At 40.1% G+C, this 20,939-nt stretch overlaps 2 protein-coding genes across 3 annotated transcripts in view; one reads left to right on the plus strand and one right to left on the minus strand.

Moving 5' to 3' along the window:
- Positions 1-1,678: 1,678 nt before the first annotated feature.
- wdsub1 (WD repeat, sterile alpha motif and U-box domain containing 1) lies at positions 1,679-17,288 on the plus strand. 2 transcript variants are annotated; one of them, XM_034678993.1, is made up of 13 exons: positions 1,679-1,764; positions 3,032-3,443; positions 3,703-3,890; positions 5,398-5,484; positions 5,976-6,069; positions 7,401-7,434; positions 7,552-7,592; positions 8,696-8,802; positions 8,902-8,919; positions 9,375-9,401; positions 9,759-9,938; positions 14,276-14,410; positions 14,499-17,288. In XM_034678993.1, the coding sequence occupies exons 2-13, from the start codon at positions 3,046-3,048 to the stop codon at positions 14,648-14,650; spliced, it is 1,461 nt and encodes a 486-aa protein (XP_034534884.1). In that variant the 5' UTR covers positions 1,679-1,764; positions 3,032-3,045; the 3' UTR covers positions 14,651-17,288. The 2 variants fall into 2 exon arrangements, with proteins under 2 accessions (XP_034534884.1, XP_034534893.1); XM_034679002.1 differs by lacking the exon at positions 9,375-9,401.
- The window catches only part of LOC117809430 (protein TANC1-like), a 43,726-nt gene continuing 39,345 nt past the window's right edge, over positions 16,559-20,939 (minus strand). The window contains exons 26-30 of the mRNA XM_034678982.1: positions 20,573-20,602; positions 20,397-20,488; positions 20,118-20,264; positions 19,038-19,138; positions 16,559-18,884 (exon numbers count right to left, since the gene is read on the minus strand). Of these exons, the coding sequence (XP_034534873.1) occupies positions 17,540-18,884; positions 19,038-19,138; positions 20,118-20,264; positions 20,397-20,488; positions 20,573-20,602 (1,715 nt within the window). The 3' untranslated portion in view covers positions 16,559-17,539. The remainder of the gene's footprint in view (positions 18,885-19,037; positions 19,139-20,117; positions 20,265-20,396; positions 20,489-20,572; positions 20,603-20,939) is intronic.

Raw genomic sequence — 20,939 nt, forward strand, 5'->3', positions numbered from 1 at the left:
CTCCTACTCGACTTAATGAGACCAAAACATTCTTCTTTTCTTATTATTGAATTTTAACTTCCTCATTCGCCACCTGCAGGTTTTTGAAAGATGATGTAGGTAAAAACCAAACACATTGACTGATTTACAAAACATCTATGCTAACCTTTGTCATGCAAACTCTTACGTTAGACTCAGAGTTCAGAAACAGTAAATCAATATGCATCTCAAAACAGTTTAAAAGAAGAAACTGGTGTGTCGAACAGCTGCTGCTCTCAGCACCGACCAGACAGAGAAAGATCTGCTGACATAAATCACATTAAAGCCTGATGGTGCAAGTTTTCTAAAGATACAAGTACAAAGGTGCAGGTCAGACACACATTTATTAGAAGACATATCTTACTCAGGGTTGTCACACTATTTCCTTTTAATTGCATTGAGTACTCAAATAACTCCATATAGCACAGGTACATTCAGAAGAGATAAAAAATGTGCAATTAATTTGCGATTATTGGTGAGATAATTATACAGACAATCGTGATTAATCACAATATAAAAAATTTACAGTTTGACAAATCTACTTTTACTTAGCAAAATAAAATGATACAAATATGTATATTTTTTTTAACCAAAACTCTGATTAAATATTGTTGCATACTGTCCCTTAAAGATCAAAACTTGAGTCTAAGTTTAATTTAAAGGTGAATAACAAGTTAAGAGTCTTTTTTCTTTCAAGTTTTGCTGTTAAAACTTAAAGCAACTCATTTATTTACTCATTTCTGCTGCTTACAGAATAAAAAGTTGTTTTAATCTTTTGAAATGTGCATGAAAATTATACCAAAAAATGGGGAAAAAGTTGTAAAGGATGACCAAAAAAACAGAAGTTTCTTGGATTGGTAGACAAAATCTCTTGAGCTTAATTAAACCTTACCGCTTAGAAAAGTCTTTTTATGACATTTAAAACATAAAGAGTGAAATCTACTTGAAGTGTCATTTTTTACAGAAAATGCAAAATCACAAATTACTATGACTCTGTCTTTTAAATCTGCAAGCAGATAAGAAAATGTACTTTATCAGTGTGAACATTGTACGTTTCTTGATATTATATCAATGTGTTATGTGAGCACAAAGTTTAAACCACGATGAGCGACAGAAAGAGTTCGTAAAGCAGAAAAAACTCTGTTGAGTAAGAAATACTTAAAATAAAAATGTACTCTCTGATCAGAAAGTTTCCTCTGTTAGTTTAATTGCACTTGAATCAGCATTCAGGCAGAATAATAACCTAATTCTGTTGTAAAGTCAAAGTGAAACATAACCTGACTTCAGTAAGTCCTTGTTGTGGTGAATTATAACAGCATGGAAACACCTGAGGGAATGATCTCCCTGCTGCACCATGTGAAGAGGTGTCAGAGGTTAACACTTGATGAAAGATCGAAAAACATGAAACAGCATCTGTTGGATTTATTTAGAACCATATAAACTTTGTAAACATGTTCCTAAAAACTCATAAAACAAACTCCAAACATTAAAAACCACATCACTGAGTCACTTCCGGTTTTATCAGAAATATAAAGACAGAATAAAAACTTCTTCTGAATGACTGTGTTCATTTATTCATACAGTCTATGGTTCATGCTCTGTAACATCTGAAGTTCCCTTTAAAAACATTGAAGAGCTATTCATGCCTTCACAGAAATGACGTAACCCGCATTACGTCAGCGGTCAGCTGATCGATGCGGAAGTAAACAACATTAAGCGAAACGAAGAACAGGACGGAGGAAGAAGGTACAGTTCTCTGTTCTGATGCTTTAAAATCTGATTTAAGTTTATTAACTGTGTGAGTTTGATTGTTCTGGATGTTCTGAGACAGTTCTCTCCCTCAGAAGGTTTTAACATTATTAGAGAGTTAGCTCTCTTACAGCTCCTCTGCGTCATTAGCTCGAGTCTTAGTAACAGTTCCTACAGACGCACTGAGAGACTCCCTGTGGGTTTAATGTTGTTGATCTGAGTCTGTTAGTGAAGTGATCTGACAGACTAACAGGGTTTATATATGTTCACACTAAAACGGAAAGACTGCATGGCTTTTTTTATTACATCTCATATTATTAAATTATCAATAGTGCATTTTCTGTAGAGACTCAGACTGTAAGGAGCTTAAGTATTGTGTTATTATAGACTTCTATTACCAACTAAATACATGTCATTTATCTTGAGAGGAGAGTTGAAGACTTGAGATGTATGATGAAGGTTTTAAACCTGTTGATATATCTGTGTAATAATAACACTGTGAGGCAGAGAGGCCTACCTTTAAGTTTTTTTTATCCTAAATGTTCTCTGTAATCCATCAACCATATGTTTTCACTTTTTAAATGAACATTTATTTTTCTTGTTAGTTGAGAATTGGGAAAAAATATTGTTAAACAGGTCAAGGTGGTGACTTGATTGGCCAGATTCATTCCCAGCACTTTTGTACACAACTAATTCTAACTAATCTGTACTTCTGTTTCTACTTTATTTTATTTTATTTTATTTCATTTTTATTTGATCTTTATTTTATTTTATTTTATTCATATTTATATCTTATTTTTATTCTCTATTAATATTTTGACTTTCTTACATTCTGTTTATAAGAGCTCTGTAAAGACTGAATTTTATTAAACAAAGAAAAACTACTGATTTCTCAAATTTGAGAAACTAGAAGATGCTAATGTTTGCTCGACAGATATCCTGTCCATTAACAGATTGATTAACAGACTTTTTGTTTGGGCTCTAAAGCTGCTTACAGTTTGTATCTTTGCTATAGACACATTTTATTTGAACTGGACTTTGCCTTCAAAACTTCAGCCTTGAATATCCACTCAGGTTGAGGCAATAATGTAGGTCAAACAGGTGTGAGTGAAAGATGAGTTCAATAAATACAGTTTAATACATCCTCATCTGTTCATCATGTTTAGGACTGAATGATCCCTGCTCTGCTGTGTCTCTGTGAACCTCACACTCTCAGATGTTTCCTTATCATAAGATTTTCTCCTTTGCTCTGTTTGAACTTTAGGACCGGCCCCTGAAATGGCGACTCTGATTTGCACTTTAAACGACCATCGAGACGATGTGAACTGGTGCGTCTTCTCTGGCAGCCTGCTGGCCACATGTTCAGGGGACAAAACACTCAGGGTTTACAACACGCAGGACTTCTCCGAGCTGTCCTTCTCGCCGCTGTACGGGCACGGCTACAGCGTTCACTCCTGCTGCTTCAGCACCTGCGGACAGTTCCTGGCGTCCTGCTCCACCGATGCTACCATAGTGATCTGGTCCATGGTCTCCGGTGAGATCGAGGCTGTTCTCGAGCATCCTGGTCGCAGTCCTGTGAGGATCTGTGCTCTCTCTCCAGACTCTGCTCACCTGGTCTCTGGTGCTTCTGATGGGACTCTGGCTCTGTGGGATTTCCCCGCTAAACAGCTAAGCAGGTGAGGTTTGTTATTCCATCTTGTAGTTGTTTTTTTATCCTTTTGTACAAAGACTGATTATTTAAATACAATGCTCTGCAGTTTTAATGGTTTTGAAAACAGAAATGTGTACAGTGCAGTTGTCACACCTCACAACACCTGCCTTGATCTCTGCACTGACTGGTTCTGTGCCTTTGCATAAATGAGCCATTGGACTGACACAGAGGCCGGTGCACCGGTTGATGCATTCTTGTTTTGTTGTTTTGTTGTGTCTGTAAAGGACTGGAGCTGTGAACGACACCACGCTGGTAGCCTGCTCCTTCAGCCCCTGCAGTCAGGTGTTAGTGACCGGCTCCACCTACGGAGACCTGCGTCTGTGGGACCTGAGTCTGAGACAGCTCCACGCAGAGAAGAACGCTCACGACCTGGGGGTCACCTGCTGCACCTTCGCTCCCAGCATCCTCAGTGGTGAGAATCATCAGATCAAACTATCTCTCACCAACATGAGTCGAGTGTTTCTGCTAGAATAAAGAAGAATAAAACTAATCGTGTAGATGTTAGTACTAAAATGTCATCGTTTAGATTTCACAAAGATGTGTGCAGAGGAAGGATATTTCAGGTTTGCAATAATATGAATTATTCATAAATATGACACACATAATTCTACACTTTGGATACTTTGAATTATTAAAACTTGTGCAAATATTGAAGATAAACTAAAGAACACAGGGGACAACTGTGACTGAAACTGCATCCTTTAAAACAGGGGTTCCAAAGGTGAGGGTTAGGACCCCCTGGGTGGTCGTAAGACACAAATGGGGGGTTGTGAGATGTCTTCCAGAATGTATTTTTTTTTAAAGTTATCTAAGAATATTTATTATTATTATTTATTTTTGTTTATTTACCTTGTTTTCTTATGTTTATCTTCCTTTTTGTTTGTACTGTAAATTATTATTATTTCTTTATTATTATTATTATTTAAAAAAAATATATATATATTTTTTTTTTCTTCTCTTTGTTGGTTTTGTGTTACTCATATAATTGTTAACTTGTGGTGAACAAAGAAATAGTGAAAAAATGCAATAAAAAAAGGGGAATGATAAAAGTTATCCAAAAATAGTAAATTTTATCCATTATAGTAAAAAATATTGACAAAAATAGTAGCTAAACTTAAAATAAAACCTTGAAAATAGAAAATGTAATGAGTTTTCTGCCTTTCTCTTTGCCAGATGACTCCTAAGTTTAGGGTTAGTAAACATTTAATTATTAAAAGCATCAGTAGCAGCAGGTTAATTCATAACGGCACAGGAAACACAGTCACAGGCTCATATAGGTAGGCTAAATTTCTGCAGCTAAATGAAGCCACATTAAATCACTTTGAGGGACAGTGGGGGTCACAAGACGTTGGCACCTATATTTTGGGAGTCGCAGGCTGAAAAGTTTGGAAACCCCTGCTTTAAAACATTGATGAGTCCTGAGCTGTATCAGTTCAGTTTTTGCCAGAACAGGCCGTCCCCTTTCTGAAACTTCAGACTTGACTCACACTGTGTTTCCCCTGAGGGGAAGTTTTCCTGCCCCCAGGGAGAAACCTCAAACACACACAGACACAGGCAGAAAACACTCTGGTTTAAAACATGAGAGAGAAGTGAAACATGAAGTTTCAGCATCAGCAGCCTCCAGTGGTTAAAAGGAGACTTAGTTATAATCTTGATTTGAGATGAAATCATCAAAACCTGCTCGCATGTGATCCTCTATAAACAGTAAGCTGTTGATGAGCTTCTCTCTAACGTGACATTCACACTGAAATCCTGCAGCTCTGTTAGAACTGATTTCAGGTCCCTGTGGGTAGACTCGTCTCACGGCCTCCTGACTCCACATCAAGGCTGCTGTTTGTTTCTGAGAGATTGACAACAGTCGGATTTGTTTGGCGTGGCACAGCATGAGATGATTGTGTGTGTGTGTGTTTTTTCTTTAGGTGGTCAAGTCGTGCAGTTTCGTCTGGCGTCATGTGGTCAGGACAGTCAGCTGAAGATCTGGGCCATCAACAACTTTAGCTCTGGAGGTAAAATCTTTATCTCCCTCTCTCTGTGTTAGATCCCTGCTGAATTACAATCTTTTAGTTGTTAGGGTTCTCCATGTACACAGATCCTGTTTACTCAGATGTAAAGAGTGTTAACATACTGTGCACTCTTTAAATGTCACTGATGACTGAATAATGGATGAATTAAGGCTCAGCTCTGAGACCAGAAACTCCACGCTGCATGCACAGCTGATCAGACTTCCAACGAGCCTGAGGATACATTTTCAGATTCTATGCCAACTAACTTTACAGTCTTGTGTTACACATAATATACAAGGAAATAACCTCAGAGTAGCATGCAGTCAGAGCTTGTTTTGTATGTTTTTGCACAGATTTTCTATCCTACAGTTCCCTTACTCTCTTTTATAACTAACCCATCATAAAATCCCTTTTCTCCCAGTTTAATCTGGATTATTTGGCATCAGTCCGGGGGAAAATGTGACCAACCTGTTTCATTGTTTCTCTCTTTTCAGGCTACAAGATGCAGCTCCTGCACACGCTCACTGGTCAGACGGCTCCAGTCCTCTCCTGTGCGTTCTCCTCAGACGGACAGCTACTGGTGTCCGGGTGGGGACTTTAAGAAAATTGAGAGAGCATGACTGATATTTAGAATATTTTAAACCTCATGTTACTGAAAAATACGACTTCCAAAAGTTTATTTGAAGTTTTTAGAAATAGTACTTCAGAAAAATCACTTTCTGGGGATCTTTTATGCAAAAAAAGTAGCTTAAAACTAACTTGCTTTGGGCGCCATTGGCCTTGCAGTTTAAATGCACGCCCCATGCAGAGAGGATACAGTCCTCGTCGCAGGTTTGACTCCCAGCCTCGATCATTTGCTGCATGTCTTCCCCCGCTCTCTCCTCCCCTCATTTCCTGTCTATCTCCAGCTGTCCAATCAAATGAGGCAAAAATGCTCCTATATAAAAAAAGAATCAACAACATATTTTTTATAAACATATAAAGCAAGTTTTAAATACTTTTTGAACAAATAGCATATAATAATAAAAAATGAAATAATAATAATAATTTATTTATGTAGCCCTTTTCTAAACAGGTTTAAAAAGTGCTTTACAAATAAGAAAAAAACTTAAAGACAATTAAAGAGAAATGTGAGGCATACAAATCAAGTAAAAAAAACAATGTTGGAATAATAATAATTAAAAAAAGATAAAAGTTTAAAAAAGATGTATACATTACCAGTCAAAAGTTTGGAAACCCCTTCTTATTCAAGGGTTTGTGTTTATTTTAAATATTTGAAACACTTTAGATTAATACTGAAGACATCAAAACTATGAAAGAACATATATGGAATTATTTAATTAACAAAAAAGTGTTAAAAAAAAGCAGAATATGTTTTATATTTTAGATTCTGTAAAGTAGCCCCCTTTTTCCTTCATGACAGCTTTGCACACTCTTGGTATTCTCTCAGTCTGCTTCATGAAGTGGTCTCCTGGAATGGTTTCTAATGAACACGAGCCTTGTCAAGAGTTCATTTGTAGAATGACTTGCCTTCTTAAACTACAATGTTGAAAATAATTAAAATAAATAAAAACCATTGAATGAGAAGGTGTGAAAAATCTAGTGAATGTTCTTTAATAGACACATTAAAAAGATCTCTAACCATCCTGATCTCCTCAAAATATCACCTGAGTAGAGAGCTGTACTTCTAACTTGATATTCTCCCTCTGTCTTTTAATCTCTCTTAAATCAGAATCCATCAAAAGACTGATGTGAATTAAATATTACTCCACTTCTCCCCTTTAAGAGTGTAGTACTCTGATGGATCCACTAGGTGGAGACATGGACTGCTTTGTTTCTCACTGAGTGAAGAATGATCTGAACATGCTGCACCAAATAATCTGATGTTTAAACTTCTCTTCATTTTTCACTTCTTTCAGCTCTGTGGACAAAACAGTGGCAGTCTATGATGCTGTGAGTACCTTTAATAAATACCTTTAATATTTACTGTGTTACTTATAATTATTATAATCATCGTATCTTTTATATACTGCTTTAATAAAAACATAACATCCATGCTCTATGTTTCAGAACAATGCAGTCCTGCTTTACACTCTGAACCAGCACGAGAGGTAAACACACACTCAATATTTCTGTGCTTGATATTTTCCTTTAACAGCAAACTAACATTATGATACCTGGACAAATATGACGTTACATCACAGTGAGGTGTTTCAGAGCTAACGTTGTCAGGTTTTGATACCACAGAATGCTCATTTCTATCAAACACAGGCAGCATGTAGAACAAGATTTCCCTCTCAGGTAAAGCAGCATCTCAACATCATCGTAGATTTTGACCCTGCAGTCACAAACACGCCTTTAAGAGTTTTCAGGAAGCGTAAGGACTTCAGTCATGATGTTTTGCCACCTTCACACGTGCGCACATACAAACCTCAGCTGAGCGATCGCACTCTCAAGCTATTTAAGTCCATCAAGCCACCTGTGATTGAAAGGCAGAGAGCTCGCTTCCTCTCAGGCGGGCGAATGAAAGTCATTTTTTAAAAATCTCTCAGTGAAGAGGAGGAAGACGAGGAGAATCGAGAGAAAGTGGATAAACGGCAAAAAGAGAAAGTAAATCACAACACTCGTCAGAGTAGTTCCAGGAAACTCCTTTGTTGAGGTTCCAGAGAGAGAGAGAGAGAGTCTCCTTTCACTCCGTCCTGAAGGAGATCTGAGGGAAGTTATTTTAATAAACTCTCTTCTGAAGACTCGGAGCATCCAGCTGAAGTTTGAGGATGATTGTCCTCATTAAGGTCGCCTTGATTTCTTGAATGGACTGGAAATTGGATTTTAAGTCTCATATGGAGAACATTTTCATCACTGCTTTATAAAGAGGACCGAGACTGAGCAGCAGGGCCCACCTTTTAACCCTTTAAGGACCAATCAGATCCTCAGGCAGGGTGACGTGTTGTTGTTAGCACACTTTATGAAGAAGCAGAGCCGTCATTGTCTTTAAATTATCCAAACAACACCTACAGACTTGATATCAGTCATCTTCTCTCAGTGAGGGTCTTTCTCTCTCTTTCTTTGTCCTGTTATTTCATATCTGTAGCTGTTTCGCCTGCAGATACATCTCTTTGAAAACATCTCTATTTCTGTCTTTTCTGATATGAGACAGAGAAAGTCGCACCTCTTTGTTAAGAGCCTTCCTTCATGCAATCGCTGTCCTTTGCAGGTACGTGACGGCGTGTTCCTTCTCTCCGACTGCTCCCATCATTGCTACGGGCTCCATGGATAAGACTGTGAACATCTGGAGGCTGGAAGACGGATGCAGAGGCCGTGGTATGAAACACAAACATCGCTTTGCTTGAGTTACTCCATGTTTGCATGATTAATTACATCTGTTTGTCTCTCTTTCTCCTTTCCTGCACCCCTGGAAAGACGGGAAATCAGTGACTGGTTAGTTCTTTTTTATATTCCATCTTTCCTTTATTTTTTAGTTGACACTTGAAAGGGAAGAGAAAGTTGCTTATTTACATCACAAAATATACACAAAGAGCAAAAACAGGACAGGTTTATTACTCCAGTTATTGTTCCTTTGGGGGCAATCTATCTGCAAGCTCAGGAAGTATGAGAGAGAGAGAGGGAGGGAGGGAGATAAAAGTCATCAGTACTCAATCAAATCTGTTTCTGTCTGTTCAGAGAAGTTGCATCCTAACATTTGCAGCTTTTATTGGATGTTTTGTTTCAGTGTCACGTGTTAAACTAGTGTCACCTTGCAGAGAAGGACTCAGGTGTTGTGAACAGGAGTGCTCTCTTCTCTTTATCACCCTTCAGTCTCAAGTGTTGATTCAGAGATTGCTTTGCTGCCTCATGTTTACAGTTTTTTCTTCTTGTATTTGTTTGTGTTTCAGAGAAGTCTGCTTTGACATCGAGTGAAGGTAGAAAGAAAATATCCCCCCCGCTGTGTGTCTGTCAGTTTTAAAGTGAGGCCCTCAGTAATCAAACATTCTGTGCACATGAACGTGTGAAGCATCGGAGGCCACGTCCACGTTCAGTCCAGCATTTCTCTCTGCAATGTTCCAGCTCCTTTTCACCTTTTACTTCCATCTTGCACGAATGAAAACATCAATGAAAGCTCCAGACATTTATTTATGTTGGTACACATGCTGTGCCAGCCCCAGCCCCCCCAATCAATAGCGAGTCAGCATGATGCCAAAACACAGATTATGTGGCCATTTTTCAAAAAGGTGCCGCAGCTGTCAGTGACCCAGCGCCTCGCTCTCTCTCTCTCACAGGGGGGACGTCAGCGAGCAGATCCAAGCTGCTGGTCGGGGATTGGTCGGAGGAGGACGTGTCGGTGTGGCTGGTGGAGGAAGGCCTCGGGGTATTGGCGGAGAAATTCAGGGCCAACAACATCGATGGGACGGAGCTGCTGAGCCTCACCAAGGAAACGCTGGCGTCAGAGCTGCACATAGGTGAGGATACGGACTTCACACTCTCAGGGACTTCACACTGTCTCCAGTCCCTCTTTGGATCCTGATGTTTAATAACACGATTATAAAACCACCTCTATGGGTATTACATGTCTGATGTTTTATAACCATGGACAGATATGGATTGGGATTTTTCTACCTGTTTACATGGATTAAATTAAACTGAGAGTGTAGTAATAACTGGATGTGAAGGTTTAACTCAGTAAGATTACATAATATAAGGCTAGACTGCTGTAAGAGTACTCAGCCTTTGGGCTCAGCAGTTCTGACTGTAATCTGGGGCACTTCCTTAGTTACATAATCCAATCACCCAAACAGAATTTCCCACGAGGTAAAAATTGGTTTATACCTAAAATGATTCAGCTTTGGGTAATATTAAAGTCTGTGTCCGAGGGCTTTTTGGAAATCATGATGAAGTGCTTTATTCTTAACTGCTCACTTCAGTCCAGCAGAGAACTCCAGTTCTGATCTCATTCACACCAGTTTAACATTTCTCTAACATCCTGTCAGAGTTTCACTGGATTCATCTTTAGGCAGAAGAGAATGCTCCATAGTCACACTTTAACATGCTGCACAGTATTTATATATAAACAGCTGTTTACTCTCTGATCACTGGATTTACAATTTAACAACTTTATCCTCTGCTGTTTCACATTCACACCTCTGACACTGTTTTGCACAGTAACACCTCTACCTCTCTGTAATCTATGTTCATATTTTAAATACATTTAGTTTTATAATCTGAGATTAAAATAAAATTCACTTTACTGATGTGTATAACTTCTGGATATTTCCCCTGGTGTCAGGATTTATTCACTCTTTATTTATTTGCTGTAATAAGATACTGCTGCACCACAACTTCCCAGGTTAGGAGCAATAATGTTCAAATATCTATCTTCCATCCATCCATCCATCCATCCATCCATCCATCCATCCATCCATCCATCCATCCATCCATCCATCCATCCATCCATCCATTCATCCATCCATCCATCCATCCATCCATCCATCCATCCATCCAACCATCCATCCATCCATCCTTCCATCCACCCATCTGTCAATCTATCGATCTATCGATTCTTGCATCCATCCTTCCATCTATCCTTCCTTCTATCCCTGTATCATTCATCCATCCATCCATCCATCCATCAATTCTTGCATCCATCCATCCATCCTTCCTTCTATCCCTGTTCCATTCATCAATGCATGATCCATCCATTCTTGCATCCATCCATCAATCTATCCTTCCTTCCATCCATCCATCCATCTATCCTTCCTTCTATCCCTGTACCATTCATCCACCCATCCATCCATCCATCCATGATCCATCCATCCATCCATCCATCCGTCCATCCTCCATCAATCAATTTTTCATTATTTCAACCATCCATCAATCCATGTTTCATGGATCCATCCATCCATCTATCCATCCTTCCATCCTTGCATTCCTCCTTAAATCCATCATCTATCCATCCATCCATCCATCCATCCATCCATCCATCCATCCATCCATCCATCCATCCATCCATCCATCCATCCATCCATCCATCCATCCATCCATCCATCTTTCAACACATATATCACATCTTTCCATACATACATCCATCCATCCATCTGTGTCCCATCCATCCTTCATTCGCCCATGTAACATCTATCCATCCTTCATCCATCCTTCCATGTACAATCCATCCATCCATCCATGTACCATCCATCCCTCCATCCCTCCCTCCCTCATCCCTCCATCCTCTGTATTTTGTTATCTTTAAAGCAGTGGAATCAGCAGAGTCTAAAGTCGGAGTGCTGTGTAGTTGTCAGTCTGTAGGAAGGCCAGTATTCGTCACGTAGTTGTCAGCAAATGTTTGTTTTCTTTCCTCCATGCCGTCATTCCCATCCCACAGTCGCTGTCAATCACTCCTCAGTTTACACAGCTTCAGAGCCGTGACAGCTTCTGTTCACATTGTTCTGTTTTTAGCAACCTAGCATGAGTGCCACCTTTTTAGCCGAACTAACTACGGGAAGAGTTCTGAGCTGCAGCAAGTTTTATCTGCAGCAGTGAAAGATGGAGGAACAGGCATCCTTTTCAGAGGTGGGAGGGAAATCAATCAAGTTTGTGTTCCTTCTAAAGAGGCAGTACAACAAAATGAAACACCATGTGCCAAAAAACAAGTCTACAAAGTGTTTGTGTTTGGCTGTAGTTAACTCATCCCTGTTTCAAAGTGGGTAGATTCAAAGAGACAGAGTTATTAAAACAACAGTAATCAAGCTGAAATGTTCTGGAGTGGCTCTCAGTGTTTACCTTTGAATCGGACAGACAGTAAGAGGACTCTCCGGCTCCCATCATGTTTAAGAAAACCAAACCACGCCGGCCCTTTAAGAGAGGAAAGTGCATCAGGAAAAAGAGATGCTCATTATCATGATTACCAGCAGTTATTATCTTTTAATATGGTGTCTCCTCTGTTTTTAAAAATATGATTATTATGAATTGTATTTTTAACATGATGTTCATTAAAGCACGTTTTAGGATATTTGTAATTTTTTCCTCTTCTATTGTTTATAGTTTATTAAAATTACTCTTTTAACCTTAGAAATAAATTATAACGCACCTGGACCGACCTGCACCCTTGCAAATGGCATTCAGCATCTATTGTATTGTATTGTAGTCTTCTAATATACTCCCTTTTGTTCTATTTTACTCTACTGTTTTAATTATATTGTATTCTACTAAATTCTATTCTGCCCTTCTTTATTCTGTATTATTTTATTCTATTCTACTCTACTGTGTGTTATGTTCTATTGTATCCTATGCTGTTCTACTGTATTCTATTCTACACTTCTATATATTATATTCCATTGTATTCTACTCTACTGTATGCTAATCCACTACATTCTGTTTTATTTCATTTTATTCCATTCAATTCTACTGGTTTCTATTATATTTTGTTCAACTGAATTATATTATACTGTATTCTCTTCTCTTTTTACTATTCTATTCTTTTATAGTTATTCTATTCTATTCTACTCTACTATTTTCTATTCTATTCTATTCTATTGAATTCTACTCTTCTGTATTCTATTCTACTCTACTATATTCTACTCTACAGTAATATATTCTTTTGTATTCTATTCTAATCTACTGTATTATATTCTATTGTATTCTATTCTACTCTTCTGTATTCTATTCTACTCTACTGTATTCTACTCTACTGCAATATATTCTATTGTATTCTATTCTAATCTACTGTATTATATTCTATTGTATTCTATTCTACTCTACTGTATTCTATTCCACCCTTGTGCATTCTATTCTAATGAATTCTACTCTTCTGTACTATTTTCTATTCTATTCTAATCTACTGTATTTTATTCTATTGTATTCTATTCTACTCTACTGTATTCTATTCCACCCTTGTGCATTCTATTCTAATGAATTCTACTCTTCTGTACTATTTTCTATTCTATTCTAATCTACTGTATTATATTCTATTGTATTCTATTCTACTCTACTGTATTCTATTCCACCCTTGTGCATTCTATTCTAATGAATTCTACTCTTCTGTATCTACTCTACTACATTCTACTCTACTGTACTATTTTCTATTCTATTCTAATCTACTGTATTATATTCTATTGTATTCTATTCTAATCTACTGTATTCTATTCTATTCTAATCTACTGTATTATATTATATTGTATTCTATTCTACTCTACTGTATTATATTCTATTGTATTCTATTCTACTCTACTGTATTCTATTCCACCCTTGTGCATTCTATTCTAATGAATTCTACTCTTCTGTATCTACTCTACTACATTCTACTCTACTGTAATATATTCTATTGTATTCTATTCTATTCTACTGTATTTACCCTATTGTATGCTACACTGCTTTATTCTGTTTTTCCATCATACTGCATTCTCTTCTCTTCTTTTTCTATTCTCTTATTTTCTAATCTACTCTATTATATTCTACTCTCCTATATTCTATTCTACTGTTTTCTACCATTATATTGCATTTTATTCTACTGTATTCTATTCTACTCTTTTCTATTATATCATATTCAACTGAATTCCATTTTACTGTATTCTCTTCTTTTCTTATTTTTTCTTTTCCATTCTTTTCTTATTTACTCTACTCTACTCTACTCTACTGTATTCTATTTTGTATTAAAACACATGCTGATGGTTTGGTCGTTGGAAGTAAGAAGTGTTCCTTTGGGAATGGATTATTTTTTGGCACATTTCTTAATGTTTGTGTGTGTGTGTGTGTGTGTGTGTGTGTGTGTGTGTGTGTGTGTGTGTGTGTGTGTGTGTGTGTACAGACTCTGTAGGCCTGCGTAATAAACTCTTGAGGAAGGTGGAGGAGCTGAAGAGTGACTCGGTGTGTTCGGGCACTCCTGATGAGTTCCTGTGTCCGATCACCAGAGAGCTGATGAGGGAGCCGGTCATCGCTGCAGGTGAGATCAGAGATCAGTCCGTTTACATGATGACACATCCTCCAAGTTAAGATCAGTGTGCGAACAGTTTCTGTTTGTGTGACTACAGATGGATACTCGTACGAAAGAGAAGCCATCGAGAGCTGGATCAACACCAAGAACCGCTCCAGCCCGATGACCAACCTCCCCTTACTGACCACTCTGCTCACCCCCAACCACACCCTGAAGATGGCTATCGGCCGCTGGAAGACCAGCCAGTAGCCTCTCAGAGACTTCTGACACTAAGTGCCCCAAAACATTTCAGCAGACTGAGGTAGAGCACAGCGCTCACAGGATGACAGAACATTTCAGGAGCAGGTGCGTCTGTTTTTACCACATTATGAGGGTCTGCAAAGATGAAGCATCAGACGGTGTTTTATACTCAACCTCTGCACATATCAGCTTGTCTAGTTAGTTTCTGCCTACATATCACATGAATCCTGGAAGAGTGCTCTTTAGGAAAGCAACTTTATTTTATATTTTTATTCAAACTAATCTTAACAACGAGCTTTCAGTTCATTTAGCTGCACAACTTCACTATTTTATTCCTCTCATAGTGCCACTCTGAAACCTCACACACTACTTTCTCAGCACAGAGACAAGAGGTGACTTAAAACCACTCTTCATCTGATGGTGTCGCTCCAAGCCGCTGGATTATGATAGTTAGCAACTATTGGCTGACAAGTTAATCACATAATCTCAAAATGGGATGATATTAGCACTTCCCCAAGTGTCAAAAATCAGTCATTGCAGGTTAAATCTTTAACGGTCTGCTGAGTCCTTTGTCTGTTTACCTTGTTAAATAAAAACTTAGACACTTTACTGACACTCTGAAACATTTGGCTCAAATCAGGAAGTTGATTTGTTTATCTTAATGAAAGATGCAAAGAAAGTTCTTACAGTGCGATACAGGAAATACAAAAAGATACAAATATAAAAACTGTAGGCTCCTGATTTTTAAACATGACTAAAGTTATTCTTTTGATTTGATTTTATGGGAATACTTAGTAGTTTTTTTTAGGTTTGTTTTTCAAACCACACTCACACAGACAAAAGTAGCATTTATTGAACTTCGTTAAGAATCCTTTCAGAGTTCATTTGCAAAAACAGATAATTCACTTTTTAAAAAATTTCAAAATGTTTCAAAAAACATATTTTTTCTATTACTAGCTTTAGGTATTATCAATCAACTGAAGTTGGGTGGCTTTGACTAAGTCAAAATGACATTACTAATTAGAGGTATGTTAAAAATGTAACTTTATTAATTGTGTACATTAAAAAGAAATAGATTTTTGAAAATGTATCTGTTTTTGCAAATAAACTCTTCAGGGATAAAGATTCTTCTTTAAAGCGCTTAGAAGTAAAAAAACTGAGAGGCCCTTTAGTGTCGTGTATGGAAGCCCTGAGCGGACACACATCTGTGCATTTAATCTTCCTCATTTCCTCCTTGATAATTTCAGTGGTTTTCTTTACATCTCGTCCTAACTTCAGGTGATCATAACTCGTATCCTCTGACTATTAAAAGCCTCAAACAAACAGAAATACACTGAGCAATGGAAGCATGGTCCAGCCGAGCCTGTCTCCATAACCAGCGTACTATTCTGGTTTTTAAATCAGTGTGAAATGATGAACAAGCTTTGTAATCCCGAGATAATGTGAAAAATAAGACGAGATCTCAGTAAAGGAAACCTTGAAAATACTCATCATGATGGGATACAGAGTAAATCAAATATACGTATGCATGTCCGCTCAGAGCGTCTGTAGTTTCTTTTGAAGTTAACACTTTTTATTAGCTGAATAACCAAAAATCAAAGAGCTGTGGGAGTCTGAAGCGGCACTGAACAGACCGGACCGGGATGTTGATTCACATCTGCATGAGCTGATAATTCATCACCTTAAAGATCGTCTTTGAATGAGTTCTTCCATTTCAATGAACGAGTGACTGAAACACAGCCTGCACGGCCCTCAGGTCAGAACCACAAACATGAGCTCATGTGAACATTGAAGGAGTCTGTTTGTTAGAAACTAACCTGGGAAAGTGTTTGGACAAAGAAACATCGAGTTAAAGTTCAGCTTTTCATGCAAAACATAAGAAATGAAAACATCTCTGTGACATTCAGACTGCATCGCTCACATGTTTGCAGGTTTTATTGTTTTTATTCTGATGTCAGATTTTTATTGGTTAAAGTTCGGCTGCACTGTGAAAGGAAAAGACAGATTAATCCAAACACACTCTGAAGCTAAGGCAACACTTCATATGTATTATTAAATGTTGTATAATATTGTAAAAGAAGTAGATGTAGAGAAACGTGTTCCTCCATTTATGTTTTATTCTACCACAGTAATAACGTGGTCACATTCTGTAATCCAGCGTCCGACTCTGAAGGAGCGATGTGGACGTACAGCCACGTTCAAGTCTCTCTCTCTCTCTCTCTCTCTCTCTATCTCTCTCTCTCTCTCTCTCTCTCTCTTTCTCTCTCTGTCCAAATAAACCAATAAACACTTTGTATGTTCTCTGCTATGCAAAAATAAATAACATATACTGTTAATATTGAAGCAATCAATTCAGTCTTAGCTTATGATGAGAAGTTTCCAACGACGCCATGTACAGTGCCTTTTTTTATCAAATGTACCAAGAAAAAGAATCTCAAGTACACAGCCTGTAACGCTGACAGATATCCACCGACAGGGAAATATATAATCTGCAAATATAGTGTACACCGTACAAATATAAATGTTTTTTAAAAGACACATGACGATAGAAATGGTCTTATCTTGCGACTAATAGCATGAGGTTTTTATATTCGTGCATGAAGCTTTGTCTGACTGCTATGTTTGATAGAATAAATTAAAGTTGAGACAACGACTTACTTTTTAAATCCCTACTTAAGGTATGTCTGGTTTCCTTGAATACACTATTGTAGCGGCAGACGTGTAAGCAGAAGCGGAGTAGCCTGAGTAGAACACCGGTTCTAGATTGTAAATGCAGTGCAGCAGCTTTAATCTACAAAACAGGCTGCGGGGAGGGGGGCTGCTCTCAGACCAGGCTCCCCTGCTACCTTATGTGGGACACAGTTTGAGCACCTGCTTGTGTGCTCTGATGAACTCGACTCAGACGTTGGACTCTATAAACGAGCGTTTGGGTTTGATGGGCGCCATGTGCAGAGCCGGGTTGTCTCTGGTGAGGCTGGCCTGTCTGTGCCTCCCTTCAGGGAAGCGTAGCTGGGAGGATGTGGTTCCTCTGGCCTCTCTCTGGTGGAGCCGCTCTCCAAAGTCCCGGCCCTGCTGCTGGCTGTTGGTGTGACTTCCAGAGAGCTGCTCCTGGAACGACGCGCGTTTGAACTCATTGTTGAACCCTTGAAACTCCATCACCGACATGCTGAAGCTCTCCCCTCCTCGGCTCATGCCGGAGGTCTGCTGGCCCTGGACTCGCACTGATTTGTCCATGACCCCCATGAACGGTCGTGGCTTCAGTTCAGGTTTCGTCTTGAAGCTTCCGCTGCTCTTGATGGGGCACGGCGCTTCAGGAATCTGCTGCCTGCCGCCGTCTGATAGATTCCCACTGGAGGCCTGACTGGAGCTGGAGCCCCGTGAGCCGGCTGTTCCTCCTCCTCCACCCTCCCTCCTGACCTCCATACCCGACCCGAGAGCGAGAGCAAGGCCGTCCAGAGCCACGGAGTGGGTTGAGAATCTATCGGAGCCCCTGGAGAAGCTGGAGGAGCGGGGCTGGTACATGTGGAGTGGCCCGGGAGGGGAGGAGCTGCTGGGGGACATGGGGTGGTAGTGCTCAGTGGGGCTGTGTCCCGCGTGTTCATTGATGGATCCAGGACCGATGTCGATTCCTAGCACCCCAGCAGGCCTCAGGGAGGTGGAGATGTGCCGGCCTGGCAGAGGACTGGAGGGCCCGCACAGAGACAGAGGTCTGCCCCCAACTCTGCCTCCGGCCTGCAGTGAGTGGCAGTGGTGATGAGTCCTGCTGCTCTGGCTCTGCCTGTTTATCGCAGGAACAGGTTCAGGCAGCTCCACAAATAGTGGATTCTGAACAAACTCCTCTGGAGGGAAACACGGGGACTGGTCCTGTAAACCAAAGGCCACACCTCCAGGGAGAGTCCTGTTTGGAGCGTACGGATTCAGGGGCCAGAACTCTGGACTCTTCCCACACTGCAGGCTCACCTCTTCGTCGTCCTCCTTCTCTTCATCCTTGTCTGTGTCGGTCTGCTCCGAGGGGATCTGCCTCTCCAGACTTCCCTGTGAGAAACCGTCCGTCTCGTCCTCGGTGGCCTGGTGGTGGTGGGTGTGAGGGTCCCTGTTGTAACCCAGCACAGCGTTGTTGCTGGCTAACTTCTGATGATGTTTGCATTCTTCCTCTACCCGGATCAGCAGGCGCCGGATCTCCCGGTTGGACGGGCTGAGTCGTGCTGCTTCATGGAGGTCTGCCAGCGCTGCAGCGAACTGCCTGGGGAGGACGGAGAGGAAACAAACAAAGAACTTTAGAAACAGTGAATTTATGGCACCGCTGAGACGCAGTGTTTCACTGAATCGCTGATTCTGGCAAGAATAACTTTCTATTAAGCTTTGAAATAATGAACTTCATTTAATACTTTTTTACCTGCTGCTCCTTTTGGCTCGTGCTCGGGCATAAAACGCTTCATAAGACCGGGGTTTGAGTTCCAGGGCTTTTGTTGCAAACTCCTCAGCAATGCCGAAGTCCTGCGTGTTCAGACAGAGAGGAGCGTTTGAATTTAAACATTAGGCGCAGCACGGAGACAGATAAACCCGCTGTGTGATCAGCTGTGTGTTTAAGTGACGAGTCTGGAAAATGTTTGTTTTGCAGAAACAATCTGAGCTGATTCTATAAAAACGTGTTTGCATCTTCGGTTTATGGATGTGAAAAATCGAACCCTGCGTAATGAAACCGAGCTGCGATCATTTTTATTGAACGGGAGGAATAAAGAGAGGAGCAGACGGACAAAGAGCAGCTTGTTTCCCTCATCATCACTCTCAGGTGAATATTTAATGACACCAACACATTGTGATTCTGTCCTTGAGAGGGAGGTCAAAATGGCAGCCTGAATGTGAGATTGTGAACGTTGCTGTTGAATGTTTAATGACGGTATCATGTAGTCTCTCCGCCGGCCCTCACTGCCCACTTTCTGATATAATATGTGGATTTAGCCAGCCCACTCGCACGTCCACTGTAAATAACCCCCTGTAGAGACAGAGAAAGAGAGCGCGTGCTCGCCCGCTCTGCCAGAGAGAGTGACCTTATCACATCACATTATCTGCTCCATTATTCATCGGCCACACTGACCCTAAGGATGGCATTTTTACACAGTCTGTTAGGACGTCTGTCATCAGCAGGGTGGGCTCCGGAGCTGGCTGCGGGCCACACACATCCATCTCTGCACTAACAGCACGGTTCTTCATCATGTCACCACCTGCTTCCAGGTCCTACACGTATACACTCTGCTTACCGGGAGACATGAAACTCAATCTGAGGAGCCAAGATATTTTTACAGCAAGCCACCCCGCTTCTGACATTATCTTTTTATGTCCATACAGATAAATTATATATCTAAAGGAAACATCCACCTTGCCTTTGCCAGCCCCTCCTCCATCCCCTCGGCGCCTAATAAACCTGCCGGTGCTAAATAGTGCATGAGCAGTTTGATAGAGCTGTGGGCCTTACATTGGTTTTCCTGCGGCAGCGGGAGAGGTTGAGAAAGAGAGACACCCGCAGGTCTTTGAGCCCTTTCAGCTCCTCTCCTTGCCCCTCGCGAGGGAGCTTCCTCAGGGCGTACTGATAACGCTGGCCTGCCTCCTTCATACGTCCCTTCTGAGAAACACACATGAGGAAGAGGAGGAGGAAATAATAGATAGAGAGGAAAAGGGAGCTGAGTCTACCGAAACACTTTGTTGTAATAACAGGTATCCAGATTTGCACAGTTACATTACAGGTTATTATCACCTTATAAAGTAAGTTCCCTTCCTCCATCAGTTTCTGCAGCAGGATGAGGAGGATGTCCGGTTTGGAGGACGCCATCGCCCATGTAGCATGCCCTGAAAGAAGAGAGTGCATGTTTTTATCTTTCAACTTAATCCCTCTCTTTTATTCTGACTTTGTTTCTGACATGAATCTTGTACCTGATCTGTCGTGTGGAGCCGTCCTGTAGCCTTTCATTGACAGAGAAACAGAGCGAGAGAGTTAGAGGAGGGCAAGAGAGGTGAATGAAAATAATGCACGGGAGTAAAATAAGCATTTATAAAGTAATAGGTATGCAGAGCCTGCAGATGCCAAAGTGTTGCACATAAAAGTGATCTACAGAGGGAGCGGAGTCTTCATTGATTGGTCGAGACTGATGGAAATATAAATACACAGCTTTGATTTAACTTGCTGCTCATGTGAGAGGCTGAGCTGCAGTTTAATCTGCTATATAATATTAAGAGTTTTTGAAACACTTGGTATTAAATATAAAATCTATATAACCTGGATTTATTGCAGAGCTGTTAA

The sequence above is a fragment of the Notolabrus celidotus genome, chromosome 3 (genome assembly GCF_009762535.1).
Source record: "Notolabrus celidotus isolate fNotCel1 chromosome 3, fNotCel1.pri, whole genome shotgun sequence".
Taxonomy (NCBI): domain Eukaryota; kingdom Metazoa; phylum Chordata; class Actinopteri; order Labriformes; family Labridae; genus Notolabrus; species Notolabrus celidotus.

Coding starts and splice junctions, on each gene's coding strand:
- wdsub1 (XM_034678993.1), top strand. CDS start 3,046: ATGGCGACTCTGATTTGCACTTTAAACGACCATCGAGACGATGTGAAC. Junction 5,485..5,975: donor CAACAACTTTAGCTCTGGAG/GTAAAATCTTTA, acceptor CTCTCTTTTCAG/GCTACAAGATGCAGCTCCTG. Junction 9,939..14,275: donor GGCGTCAGAGCTGCACATAG/GTGAGGATACGG, acceptor GTGTGTGTACAG/ACTCTGTAGGCCTGCGTAAT.